Source organism: Pantherophis guttatus, chromosome 2 (assembly GCF_059756535.1).
Source record: "Pantherophis guttatus breed Tessera chromosome 2, ASM5975653v1, whole genome shotgun sequence".
NCBI classification, from domain to species: Eukaryota; Metazoa; Chordata; class Lepidosauria; order Squamata; family Colubridae; genus Pantherophis; species Pantherophis guttatus.
Genome location: NC_142064.1, coordinates 37,725,525 through 37,740,594, shown reverse-complemented (window position 1 = coordinate 37,740,594; position 15,070 = coordinate 37,725,525). Strand labels below are relative to the sequence as shown.

Here is a 15,070-nt window from a genome sequence, read left to right as displayed (position 1 = left end):
TCACATATTTGGTGTGCAATATGTTACTATTTGAAGTAAGAAATTTTGTAGATAATGAGGGTCCAAGCCATGTAGGGCTTCAACTTTGATAACTAGTATTTGGAGATATATTTTGAAAGCAAATACCAGCAATTCAGCTCTACAATATTGGTTTTACATACCATACCATATATTTTCAGTTAGTATGTGGGCAACTACAATTCTGCATTAACTGCAGTTTCTTGATGGTTTTTAAGGACAGTCCCATGTAAAATGCATTACAGTAGTCCAAACATGTGACAAGGGCACGTGACCTTGCATGTGTCTTATATTCCAGGAATACCTGAATGAAATTAGCTTTCATCTGCTGTTTCAGCAGAAGATAAAAATCCAAGAAAACCCCAGAATTACATACCAGCTGTTTCTGGGGAGTACAGACTACAAAGAGCTAAAGATGATGGCCTCCAAACCAGCAGTCATTCAGTCTTGTCAGAATTAAGCCTGAATCTGTTTTTTTTTATTAACCATCTAAATCCTTATAGCGTCAAGTTTTCCACCAAGCTGTGTGTCAACAGTGTATTGATGATATTTTACCCCAAATGGTCAAGTGGGGAAGAGTCAGACCCTGTAGACACCGTTTAACAGACTGTCATAGGTTTTGCAACTTCCCCTATGTATGACTGGAACTATCAGTTCTGGAGGGAGTGGAATCACTGTTGAATGGTATCCCCGATTCTGAATGTTTGCTAGTAGTCCAAAAATATAGCATGATTGATGATACTGAAGGTCCTCAGCAAATCCATTAAGACTAATACTATCATGCTCTTCCCATCCATATCTTGATGTAAGAATTACCAGTGTAATTCTTGTCCATTGCCCAGGCCTGAATCCTTACTGGAAAGGGTAAGGTAGTACTTTCTCTAAGTTCCTTTGCAATTGCCATCCTACCACTTATTCACAAGGCTGGAAATAGGTTGATGGTTATGCAATATAGTTCGATCTAAAGCAATAAAGCAATGAACAAGTGCAATATTTTTGGTCCATTAGTTTAATTTGGTTCTCTATATCTAGTTTTAGGAGGTATGGAGAACAGATTGTGTTTTAGTCGATATTTATGTAGAAATATTGAACATTTAAAAGGGTTCACAAATTTGTAAGCACAGCTCTAATTCAAAGGTAAAACAATAAGATATGAACACTGTAACTAAAATAATACGTAGTGTACATTTACTGAATTTATAAAGAACATACAACAACTCAGATTTGGTCAAGACAGATATGGTAGAGAGTGATGCTACCTAAAATACTGGATGGATTGATTATTTTAGAAATACCTTAGACGATATTTACTTCTTCTTGTCAGAATATTATATAAAATATCTCCATACAATATTTCTAGGCATGTCTGTTGACTGCAGTTACTATACTAATCTGTATAAAGTTCTTATTTTAAATTATACATTTAAACTATAAGTTAAATTTAAATTACAAATATAAATAATATCAATTGTACTTCTTTGTTTTCTTCAGTAATTGCTTTTTTGAAAGAATATCAGCAACAACTTAATGAATTTTGTTTATGCTTATTAAATAGTTTATAGTTAAATAAGCTTTATTGCTTATTTAAACTGAAATTTGATCTTTATTTTAGGGGTCCAGGAGGTGGTAGACCTTGGCCAAACCCTACAAATGCCAATTCTGTGAGTAAACATTTATATGAAGCATTGTCCTGTTAAAAAGAAGTGAAAGTAAATTAATCAAAACGTGCTTGTTTTATCAGTTTTTGCACATAGTAACTGTCTGGTTAATGGTAATGTTAGTTTTTATAATCCCAAAAGATCTTTTTAGAGGTTGTACTTGGCATTAGTAAAGATTACTCTTATTTCAGAGATCTTTAGATAATATGGTAATTAATTATTTGTGTACCTGATTGTGTACCTAAAATATTAATAATTGCACAATCAAATCAAATTTATTGTTTTGTTTATAATTGACTTTTTAAAATTTTATTTTTCTTTGAAATTCTATATGTAAAGTTAAGGTAAAACTAATTGTAAAAAATGTTCTTTCTACAGGTAGTCCTTGGTTAACGACGGTAATTGGGACCAGAATTTCTGTTGCAAAGCAATGCATCTCTAAAGTACAACATTATGTGATTGCATCGCTTAGTGACAGCAGTCCCCATTGCCATCGTTAACTGAATCCCACAAGTAATTAGGCGAGGACCCCACCCGATCCAAGCCATTCCCAGCTTGAACCCTCCCAGCCCCAAGCCTCAGTAAGGTAAGGGACTGCCTCCTCTTGAATTCCCCCCACCTGCCTATCTCTACCCCATCTGTACCCTTTTGGCCATCTGCTTAACTGCCACCACCAGCTGCACCCACCATCCAGTCATGTGTACCAGTACTGTACTGGTTGAGTCCTTCTTTTGCACTTCTTTCTTGTTGGTGCAGCCAGAGCTTCTCTTACACTCTGTTCAGGACTTCCATTCATACTGTTTGTGCCTCACTCAGGAGTTTTCACTGGCACACAAAAGATGGCCCCAGCTATAGCAGTGCAAAAGAAGGACCTAGCTTGAAGACCCTGGTTAGTGCGTGAATAGAGACCCTGAGCAGGCATGACAGAAGTCCCAGATGCAGCAAATAGGCAGGATAAAATGGCCAATTCAGTAGTGACACCCAGCAGGTAGGCAAGTGGCCTAAAGTCAGTTGTAAATGTGGGTGAGCCTTAATGGGCCTGAACTTTGTTCACCTGACCATAGGGGTGTTTAGGGGATTGGTCATAAGTCCCTTTGTTCAATGATGTCATAATTTTAACAGTTAGCTGAACAAATGGACTTTAAGTGAGGACTACCTGTAATTCTATATGACTGATTTTGATTTGATATTACCATTCCCTTTCTTAATAGAATTAATTAATTGAAAAACTGAGCATATTCTTTCTTTCCTGTAAAACTAACTGTAAAATAATAAAATAATATTTATAAAAACCTTGTTAGTCTATATGAACTGAAAAGAATAGTCTATTTTTGTTGTCTTACTGTCTTTTAGATACCGTACTCTTCTGCTTCACCTGGGAATTATGTAGTGAGTATGTGTGTGTGTACATTTATGTGTGCAGTGCTCATCAGTGTGCATACATCATTCTGTTCAGTTTAAAATATACAGTAGATGTTCAATTGCTGAGAAAAAAGCACAAAAATATCAGTTATGTCTGCCATGTATTTCTAGTACAGTGGAATCTCGGTACTCAAATGCTTGGAACTCATTGAATTTGGTACTGAATGCATTTTGATGCAAATATTTTGTCCCGATATTCATTGTTTGTTTGGTAGTCAGTGCACAAGCTAGAACTTGCTGATGTCAGTTACCTCATGACTAATACATTATTCCTTATGGGAAAATTTTGTTTGGTGTTAATTGCACCTCCCAGAACCAATTAACAATAAGTACTGAATCACCAGTGTATATTGATTATATACTAATTTTTTAATACTTGCTTTAGTTATAAAAACCAAAATTGCTATGTGCTGAACAGGAAAAAACAGAAGTTCAAAAATGTAGACGCAATTAAATAAAAGTTGGAAAAAACACATAAATAGGAAATTAGAGCAGGCTTCAAGGTAAAGGGTTAATAGGAAAGGTATATATTTAAAATTGGAGCAGGATGATAAAGAGAAATGCTGGCAAAGTTCTTTTGAAAGAATATTGTTAGATTTTATGGAAGATCAGAGCTAACTAGAGAGAAAAGTATCCGTGGGCTGAAGCCTCAAGTCTTTCCCATCAGAATGTGCTTTATTTATCTCTCTATCCAGTCTTTCATCCAACCCCTGCTTATCCAAGCCAGTTTTGCAACTTTCATTAATTGTGTAAGTTGACAAGTTTTCGCATGAGGAAAATACTACCCAGGTCAATCCACCTGAATCAGATTAAGGAACAACTATGAATTTGAGATGATCTGGTGGTAATATATATATTAGCTGAATAATTGTATTTTTCTGGGCTATTTAGGTTTTCTTGTTGAAAAAAAGCAAATCTTTGAGTGACATTATATCTAACCATTTGGAAAATGAAATGATAAATGATAGATATATAGAAAAGTTACTGTTTAATCAAATCTTTTAATTATGTTGCTTATACAATATTTGTGTGTATGTATGTTCCTGATTTGCCTTTCATTTTTTTAAGGGTCCACCAGGAGGTGGAGGGCCACCTGGAACACCCATCATGCCTAGTCCGGCAGGTAGATAACTTTAATGGGGGAATGAAATGGCAATGTTTGACACAGCAATCGTTTAACATTTGCTTAACATTTCAATAGCCATTGTTAGAATTCTCAACCACTGTATTTCCTTACAGAACTTAGCAGATTCTAGATATCCTTAGTTTACATGAATTGAACACACAATATTACTTATAGGAAACTGCCAAAGTTATATCAACCATTCTCTCAGTCTGGAAGATAATTCCTTAATTTTCCCCATTATGAACACAAATTGTTATGGCTTACTGTATCACAGGAAATAACAACATTTTACTGCATAAATCTTCAAAAATATTTTCAAATATAATGTGAGATTAACCTACATTATTGTTTTTGTTAATTACCATGTTTGCCTAAAAATGGCGTCAATGCAAAGCTATGAAATAATGCGTAATTTCCTTGATCTCGTCTACTTTTCAGAATGCCTTATTATAGTTTTCCTCACTCTGGGACTATTTCTCGCATACATAATTATAAAACAAAAATGCTGGCAACATTTTGCTACTGTATTTATCTGCGGGGAAAATGATGACTCTGAGTTTAAAATAATTCCCTGAAAAGAAAAGTGTACTTATAAAAGCTGATCTGGCTTCAAGTAGTGCTGACTTCTGGCAACTACCTGGACTAGTTCTTGCAGTTTTCTTGGCAAGATTTCAGAAGTGCCATTGCCTCTTTCCTAGGGCTCAGAGAGCATGACTGCCCAAAGTTACCCATTTGGCTTTCCACCTAAGGTGGTATTAGAACACATGGTCTCCTGGTTCTTAGCATGGTGCCTTAGCCATTATCCCAAACTGGCTCCCTTCATAGTCTTATCTAACCTAAAATTACAACTTATTAAAGTTACATTATTTGGATAAAATAAATAAATAATCTATGGGTTTTGTTTGTTTGTTTGTTTGTTTTTTTGGATAAACATAGTATTTGTCTCATTTTTTGGTTTTGGCACAAAAAATATAGATGAATTTCTTTTTTAATAGTTAAAGTATATATTTAAAATCTTAAATATAAGTTAATACACTGAGACTTTACCAAACAAAACTTTAAAAACTCATCCTATATTCTTATTGTTCCTCTGCACCATTTTGTATTTCATAAATAAAATGCATACACATATTATTTACAATCCAACAAGGACCTCTGTGCCATTAATCCAACACATTCTGTTACTTAACGGAATACAGGTAGTCCTCAATTTACAAGCACAATTGAGCCCAAAATTTCTATTGTTAGGTGAGACATTTGTTAAGTGAGTTTTCCCCCATTTTACAACTTTTCTTGCCACAGTTGTTAAGTGGATCACTGCAGTTGATAAATTAGTAACACAGTTGTTAAGTGAATCTGCTTCCCCATTGACTTTGCTTGTCAGAAGGTCACAAAAGGTGATCACATGACCTTGGGACATAGCATGGTCATAAATATGAACCAGTTGCCAATCATCTGAATTTTGATCACGTGATCATGGGAATGCTGCAAAAGTCGTAACTGTGGAAAATAGTCATAAGTCATTTTTCAGTGCCATTGTAACTTTAAACGGTCACTAAATGAACTGTTGTAAGTCGAGGACTATCTGTACTTCATGATCATTTTGAAAGTTCAAATCTTACCTCACAATGTCATTGCTCTTTCCTAATCAAAATAAAGTACTTATTCATGACTCATTAGGAAAACCTTTGTGCCCTTTCACTTAGTGATCTGGATTCTAATCTATAGTTATTACTTTGTAATAAATGTCTATTATCGGTGGCTGTAGATCTTGTGAAGTATCTTATACTTGATTCATAGAATGTTAATAATCAGTTGGAAAGCAATACTGGAATGTCTTTCCTTAAAAATAATAATTAATTGTTTTCATTGATTTCATTGAAAGTACTTGGCATTTTTGTTTTCAGATTCAACCAACTCTGGAGATAACATGTACACTTTAATGAATGCAGTACCTCCTGGAGCCAACAGACCTAATGTAAATAACCGTAATAAATACATACATTTGAATTTATGCCTGACTCCCTAAATCCAAAATTTTAATAATTGTATATTCTAATCTTCTATTTATTTATCTATCTAGCTATCTACCTACCTACCTACCTACCTACCTATCTATCTATCGTGGACATTTTCTTAATCTCTTTATTTATTATTTATTTATTTATTTTTAAATTTGTATACCGCCCTTCTCCCTGAGGACTCAGGGCGGTAAACAGCCAAATAAAAACATAAACTACAAATATTAAAATACAATTAAAAAGATATATATAAATTTGGCCCCATGATTAAAAACAATAACAAACAATTAAAAAACATTTTAAAAAGTGTTAGGCCAGCCCGGCTTGCTGGAAAAAGAAGGTTTTAAGGGCACAGCGGAATTATGTCCTATGAGTTGTATTTCTCTTTGTTACAAATTATTAACATTTTTGGAGTATGACGTATTTCCCCTTTTTGCAGTTTCCAATGGGACCAGGGTCAGATGGTCCAATGGGTGGATTAAGTGGAATGGATTCACATCATATGAATGGATCACTAGGTAAGAATATAATTTGCCTTTTTAAATCCTGTGCTAGGTAATGTATCCCGTTTTTAAAATATATCATATTCAACTGTTTTATTGGTTTCTCAAATTTTTTCTGTAGTTAGAAATTACAAATAAAGATGAGCTCCTTAAATTAGAAAAAAAAAGTCAGATGATCGTGAAAGGGACATTATAGATTTTATTCTCTCTGCTTTATATGTTATGTTTTGCACATATTGAGAAGGGAGGAAATTGATGTGTTTTTCCTCATCCTGTTGGCTTCAACAGCCATCAACTATGGTAACCTTGTGAGGGCTGGATATTTGGGATGCTGTAGGTGATGGTTCTGCAGGCAATTCCAATCAATGTTTTTGAAGAAGAGGTTCAGCCTGGACCAGTCAAGTGTGTGATGCTCTAGGGCTTGAGCCTCTTTTCATTCTTATTTAACATCAACATGAAATTGCCGAGAAAGATCTGTTGGTTTGGGGTGCAGTGTATTTAATATGCTGATGATACTCAGCTTTATATCTCAAACTCAGACTATACAGGAGATGCTGTGTAAATCCTGACCAGTACTTGGAGGCTATGAGAGATTGAATGGGACAAAATAACTGAGATACATAAACTCATTGGTTCTATGGAAATTTCATTTATTGCACTCTAGCAGAAAGAGCTATTGTGTCGTGTGTGGGTTCTTTTGGATTCTTGGTTTCTGCTAGGTAGAAATTATAAAGCAGGATGTCAAACTGAAAGCCCGCGGGCTGGATCTGGCCCACAGGATGTTTAGATCTGGCCTGCAGGGCTGCCCTGGAATCAGCGAAGGACCCACGGTGCCCCTGCCAATGAAAATGGAGCTTGGGCCTGGCTTTATTTTCGAAGGCAGAAGGATACAGGAGGCCATCGCAGCCAAAAACGGAGCGAGTGATGTCGAACTGGCCACGTCCACCCTAGTCATGTCCCCCCGCCCTACCCGAGGTCAAATACAATCCTGATGCAGCCCTCAATGAAATCGAGTTTGATGCCCCTGCTATAAAGCATCTATTTCATGAGAGCTGCTTTGGTTGGCAATAGATTTCAGTTAAGAAGTTGATCCTTAGTTTACCACCTTCTTTGGAAAGAATCTAAATAGGATGGCCAGGACAGAAAGCTGCAGCTGCCCATCCTGAAAATGATCAGGGGATTGGAAAACCAGAAAATGGCTTTCTCAGCAGGAGCCATCTCACTTCGGAATAGTTCATTCTGTTAAATCAGGCTAACCTCCATCCTTTTATCCATCAGCCATTCTCTTCCACAGAGCTTTTAGGAATTGAGTTTAAGTGGAAGCATGCAGCAGCCTTTTAAAAAATACTTAATGATTTAGCATTTATAATTTTTATGGATATGTTTAATGGAACTATTATAAGACCTCCTGATTTCTTTGAGTAGGCAGCATATAAATAATTGTAATAGCAGGCACGCTAACATCAATGGAAAAGGCATATAAACATTATTTGAGCAATACTATTTGAGATAGCACCATCAGTGCAAGCGCAAAATGAAATAAAATTACACAACGCTTATTCTTTATTTAGCTTTGGGATTACACAGAGCATTATTCCTTATTCTTGCAACCTCTTAGGATTTCTAAAAACTCTTCAGAAAGCAGTCTGAAAAAGAACTAGGATCTCAGACATGAGAGCATGTGAGACCTCTAAATCTAAAATCATCAGTGCAACAAAGTGAAAGATGTTTTAAGATTTAACTGAATGCATTGTTTAAATTGAATTAATTAAACTGAGGTTTCTTTTTTAATTTAAGGCTCAGGAGATATGGACAGTATCTCCAAAGTAAGTAAACATTTTATTTTTAACATTGCTTTTCCTCTAAACAAAAGGACTGTTAAAATATCTGTTTTAAAATGAAAATGCTTATGCTGATTTTGAAGATATCCCAGTTTTCCTAATAACAGAAATCTGAAGATGTACATTGTTTCTATCTGTGGCTCATGAACTAAAACCTAATTTTCATTAAAGTGGCTGAGTTTTATTGCTACATTTGTGTCTCAAACCATAGAAATGTAGATATCAGACTTCTTTCGAAAAACAGGTATACATTAAAATACTCTCATTTTTCCAAGTGGTTTTCCTTGATTTATAAGGGTTTCCTCCTTAAACTATGTGTGACTCTGGCTATAGTTTGTTCTTTTCTTCTTCTTAAAGTTCATAGTTGATCTTATCAAAGACAATTCCTGCATATATTCACCACCCTTCCAGGAAAACAGCACAATGCAGAACAGAAGTAAGAGATAGTCAAAAGAAATTAAAAACATAATATAAAAAGAAGAAAACTGTTAAAACTATAGTAGCTTTAGGCCTAAACTCTTCACTGTACTTCTTGGACATGTCATCTTTACTTCCTGCACATCCATATACAGTTCCATTATCACATTTGTGTATTCAGTCAAGTATACTACATGCCTGCATGCAAAAGTATATATTCCTGTACCCAGCCAAACATCTTTGCTATCACCACAAGCATTCCTTGCACATATCTACAATTAAACAAACAAGGGGACACTCTCCCTCCCTGCTCAGTGTTGAACTATGTATTAAGCATTCAATTTATTTTCACAAATGCCTTACTTCTTTTATATACTGCTCTTATTATTTTCAGCAATCAACATCCAGTCAATATTTATGAAAAACATTTCATAATTTAAGCATATTTACTTTATAGCATTCTTTAAATCAACAAACATACAGTAAAATTTCTTTCTCACATTCATACATTCTCAGTGACTTGCTGAAAAGCAAAAATCTGGTCTGTAAACCACTCTTCCCATAATAAAACCACAGAGTTCTTAACAGATTTGCTCATTATCACCTCTTTAAATCCAAATTCTGCCATATGCTTCTCCAGGCATACTTAAACAAATCCCCCATAGTTTTTGCATCAGTTCCTGCTATCTTTTCTTTTGTGTAATGAAATAATAATGACGTGGTATTCAACAAGTCACACAGCCACTCCATGAGGAAGCCATATCCATGTTTTAACACTTCTCCAGTTAACCATCTATACCTGCAGCTGTAGCATTTTTCAGCATCCTTATGGCATGTATAAATTCATTTTAATACATTTTGTCTTCGATATCACTGTTATTTTAATCCCATTCATTGTTACATGTATCTTGCTTAGTCGTCTTTACAGAATTCCAAAACAATGTTAACATCTGTTAACATTTTATCTTCCACTATTTATCTCAAACCACTCTTGCTCTCTTTGACTCTGTACTTAAAACTTGCCTTTTTTTCCATTTCCCTTTCTCATTCTCATTTCTAGACATCCTCTTTTCAAGCATAATTCCACACATATCTGTGACATGCTGTAATATAATTATTCTTACCCTGGTTTCCATATTCTCTCTGATTCCATCTTCTTTCCATCATTCTCTTGGGAAATTAATCTGTCTTTACTGTTTTTTTACATACAGGCTCCTGCTTTCCGTTCTTGTATTCATTTTTTACTTTTACTTTCTTTTTTTTTTAATAAAAGTTTTTTGTTTTTTTTTAAACAAACCAAGTAGTACATCAATCCTTCCGTGTGTCTTCTTGGTATTTCTTCCGTGACTACTTCTTTTTATTACTCCTCCTATCTTCATTTCTCCTTGATAATTTCCATTTCTCTGTTGCGATATTTCCTCCAAAATTACATAACATTTAATATAACATTCTCCTTATTTGATTATCACAATCTTTATCCATAACTCTTTTTTAACCGATCATAAAATTTCCCCCATATCTTATAATAGTCCATTTCTTCTCTCTCTTTAATCATCAAAGTTAATCTGTTCATTTTTGCACAATCTAAGATTTTTTTAATTACTTCCCTTCCAAAGGGATTTTTCTCTGCTTTCCATCTTTGTGCAAATACAATCCTCGCTGCAGTTATTATATGTATAATCAAGTATATATTTTCTTTACTAATTTTCTCTGGTAGTATACCCAATAGGAAAAGCTCAGGTTTTAAATCAATACGTTGTTGGATCATTTCTTCTAACCATGTCTTAATTCTGCTCCAATCTCTAGCTTCTGGGAATGTCCACCACATATGATAATAAGATCCTGGTATTTGATGGCATTACCAACATTTAGCTGATTTGTCTTTAAATGTTTTTGCCAATTTTTCCAGAGGCATATGCCGTCTATAAAACATTTTATATTGATTCTCTTTATATGCACTGGACATTGTTAGTTTATAGTTCCTTTCCCATAACTGTTGCCATCTATCGAGCTCAATTGAATATTCACATTTTTTTGTCCAAGCAATCATTGTTTCCTTTACTGGTTCTTCCACTAATTCCATACTAATAATAATAATTTTATTTATATACAGCCCTCCCCTTACTCGGGGCGGTGTACAGCCAAGATTAAAAACATAAATATACAATATCATAGTTAAAATTAATTAAAATCATTAAATAGTTTTGGCCGAATTTTAAAACCCAATATTAAAATCCAATTTAAAATCATTCAGTTAGACAGCCCCGCCTGTCGGAACAGTAGGGTCTTGAGGGCACAGTGAAAGACCCAGAGGTCAGAGATGTTACAAATATCCGGGAGCAATTCATTCCAGAGGGCAGGAGCTCTGACAGAGAAGGCTCTCCTCCTGGGTATCGCCAGCCGACATAACTTGGCCGATGGTACCTTGAGGAGTCCCTCTCTGTGGGAGCGAACTGATCAGTGGGAGGCTATTGGTGGCAGAAGGCGGTCCCGTAAATATCCTGGTTCTATGCCATGGAGCAGTTTAAAGGTGGTGACCAACACCTTGAATTGCACCCGGAAGACCACTGGGAGCCAGTGCAGCTCGCGCAGGAGAGGTGTTATGTGGGCGTAATGAGATGCGCCCATAACCACCCGTGCAGCCGCATTCTGGACCAGTTGGAGCCTCCGAGTGCTCTTCAAGGGGAGCCCCATGTAGAGAGCATTACAGTAGTCCAGACGGGAAGTGAGGGCATGAGTGACCGTGCACAAGGCGTCCCGGTCCAGAAAGGGATGCAATTGGTGGATCAGGCGAATCTGATAAAAAGCCCCCCTGGCTACGGCCGTCATATGCTCTTCTAAAGACAGCCGTAAGTCCAGGAGGACACCCAGATTGCGAGCCCTCTCTGTGGGGGGCAAAGATTCACCCCCAATAGTCAGCGATAGCACCAGCTGACTATACTGGCCAGAAGCCACAGCCCCTCAGTCTTGGAAGGGTTGAGCTTGAGCCTATTTCTCCCCATCCAGACCTGCACGGCCTCCAGGCAGCGGAAGATCACATCAAGGGCATCATTGGGGTGGTTTGGGGTGGAGATGTACAGCTGGGTGTCATCAGCGTATTGATGGACTCTCACCCCAAAACCACAGATGATCTCACCCAGCGGCTTCACATAAATGTTGAACAGAAGGGGCGAGAGGACCGACCCTTGCGGCACTCCCCAAGCGAGGCGCCTTAAGGTCGACCTCTGCCCCCCTGCCAACACAAACTGCGAGCGGTCGGAGAGATAGGAGGAGAACCACCGTAACCCGGTGCCTCCAATTCCTAACCCCCTCAACCGCTGCAGCATGATACCATGGTCGATGGTATCAAAAGCCGCTGAGAGATCTAATAGGACCAGGACAGAGGAGCAACCCCTCTCCCGAGCCCTCCAGAGATCATCAACCAACGCGACCAATGCCATTTCTGTGCTGTACCCCGCCTGAAGCCCGACTGGTACGGGTCCAGATAGACAGCTTCCTCCAGGTACCGGGGTAGCTGTCGTGCCACCACACACTCGACAACCTTCGCCACAAAACGTAGGTTGGAGACCGGACGGTAATTTGCTAATACAGCCGGGTCCAGGGATGGCTTCTTGAGAAGGGGCCTCACCACCACCTCTTTCAAGGCGGCAGGAAAGGCACCCTCACTCTAAGAAGCATTTATAATCCCCTGGAGCCAGCCTCGTGTAACCTCCCGGGAGGCCAGTACCAACCAGAAGGGACACGGATCCAATAAACATGTGGTAGCACTAAGCCCACCCAGAATCCTGTCCACGTCCTCGGGAGCCACAGGGTCAAATTCTTCCCAGATAATATTCTCAAGACTCACCCCCATCTCCCTCCCCAGACTCACCCAGTCGGAGTCCAAGCCTTCCCGAATCTGAGCGACTTTATCATGCAGGAATTGCACAAAATCCTCAGCTCGACCCTGCAAGGGATCTTCCCGCACTTCCACCCGAAGGAGGGAGTGGGTCACCCTAAACAGAGCGACTGGGCGGTTCTCTGCAGATGCGATAAGAGCGGAAAAATAGTTAGATGTTGCCACTTTTATCGTCACTAGGTAGGTCTTGATATAAGACCTCACCTGTGTCCGGTCAGATTCGGATTGACTAGTCCTCCAAACACTCTCTAGGCATCTTTTCCGACGCTTCATCTCTCTCAGCTCCTCAGAGAACCAAGGAGCCAATTGAGATCGGCATCGGGTCAGAGGCCGCAAAGGCACGATGCAGTCCAAAGCCCCTGTGGCCGCACTATCCCAGGCGGCCACCAGATCTTCAGTCGAGTCGTGTGCCAGAGTCTCGGGAAACGGCCCAAGCTCCATCTGGAACCTTTCAGGATCCATCAGGCGCCTGGGACGGAACCATCTAGTCGGTTCCGTCTCCCTGCGGCGGGGGGAAGCGGCTTGAAAGTCTAAGCGAAGGAGCAAATGATCTGTCCATGACAAGGGTTTAATGTCTAGGTCCCCTCTACCAAGATCATTCAGCCACTGACCATACTAAGCAGAAAGCTATAGATTTTTAAAATTATTTTATCCTCTGTTCCCACAAGTATCTTATCCAAATCTATCATTTCTAAATAAAAACCATATAATTCTTTTAAATAAGTCTTTTCAATTTTTATAGGAATTGTCTGGAATAAAAACAATAACCTCGGTAATATATTCATCTTGATTATTGCTATTTTTCCCATAAATGATAGTTGCAAAGTTTTCCATTTTTCCAAGTCTTTCTCAATTTGTCTTTTTAATTTATAATAATTATCCTCTTTTATTTTTACACATCTTGAAGTTAATTGTATTCCTAAATATCTCACTTTTTTCACAATTTGTATATCCAATTTCTCCCTTAATTCTCTTTTTTTTTCTGTAATATTTTTTACCAATATTTTTGTTTTTTCTTTATTTATTTTTAAACTTGCTACCTCTTCATATTCCTCTATTTGTTCTAATAATTTGGGTCCTGTTTTTTGGGGTTCCTCCAAGATAAATACTAAATCATCCACAAAGGCTTGTAGTTTACATTCCTCTTTTTTAATTTTCATCCCTTTTATTTCTTCATTTCATCTTATATTTCTATTTAGCACTTCTAGAGTCAATACAAATAACAATGGGGATAATGGGCATCCTTGCCTTGTTCCTTTTGTTATCTTAACTTTTTCTGTCATTTCTCCATTCATCATTATCTTAGCTGATTGTTTATCATATATTGTTTTTATAGTATTCATAAATCTCTCCCCAAAGTCCATTATCTGTAGTTGCTTTATCATAAACTGCCAATTTACATTATCAAAAGCTTTCTGTGCATCTAGAAATATCATCGCCATTTGTTTTTCTGGATGTGTCTCATAATACTCCAACGTATTCAAAATTATCCTCATATTGTCTCTAATTTGCCTTTTAGGTAGAAACCCATTTTGGTCCATGCAAATGAATTCATTTAATAGTCTCTTTAGTCTATTCACCATTATAGAAGCGAAAATCTTATAATCCACATTTAACAATGAAATCAATCTATAGTTTTTTATAAATTGCAGATCTGAATCTTCTTTAGGTATAAGTGTTACATAGGCCTCTATCCAGGAATCTGGCATTTTTGCTTTTAATAAAAGTTCATTAAATAATTCCAATATTACATTGTTTAACACCTCTTGAAATGTCTTATATAGTTCCGCTGGTAGTCCATCCGGACCTGGTGTTTTCCCATTTTTTTGTTTTTTAATCATTTCTGTTAGCTCCATCACTGTTATTCTCTCTTCTAACATCCCTTTGTATTGTTTGGATATTTTAGGTAGGACTGGTTTTTTAAAAAATTGTATTCTCTTCAGATATCTTCTCTTGATAATAGAGCTTTTCATAATAATTTTGAATTATTCTCTTCTTTTCTTCACTTCTATAATGAATTTTCCCCTTTTCATCTTGTAAATATTTTATTACTTCCTTCTCTTTTTCTCTTTTTCTTTTGTATGCTAACCTTCTTCCCGGTTTATTTGCATTTTCAAAAAAAAATTGTTTAGATGCTCTTAATTTATTTGCCAAAAATTCTTGCTC

At 37.0% G+C, this 15,070-nt stretch overlaps 1 protein-coding gene across 11 annotated transcripts in view; it reads left to right on the top strand.

Moving 5' to 3' along the window:
• SSBP2 (single stranded DNA binding protein 2) overlaps positions 1-15,070 on the top strand; it is a 166,167-nt gene that overhangs the window by 140,042 nt on the left and 11,055 nt on the right. For all 11 annotated transcript variants that reach the window (XM_034441218.3, XM_034441216.3, XM_034441221.3 and 8 more), the window contains 6 exons: positions 1,631-1,679; positions 3,030-3,065; positions 4,167-4,221; positions 6,132-6,202; positions 6,685-6,763; positions 8,546-8,574. In XM_034441218.3, the coding sequence (XP_034297109.1) occupies positions 1,631-1,679; positions 3,030-3,065; positions 4,167-4,221; positions 6,132-6,202; positions 6,685-6,763; positions 8,546-8,574 (319 nt within the window). The remainder of the gene's footprint in view (positions 1-1,630; positions 1,680-3,029; positions 3,066-4,166; positions 4,222-6,131; positions 6,203-6,684; positions 6,764-8,545; positions 8,575-15,070) is intronic.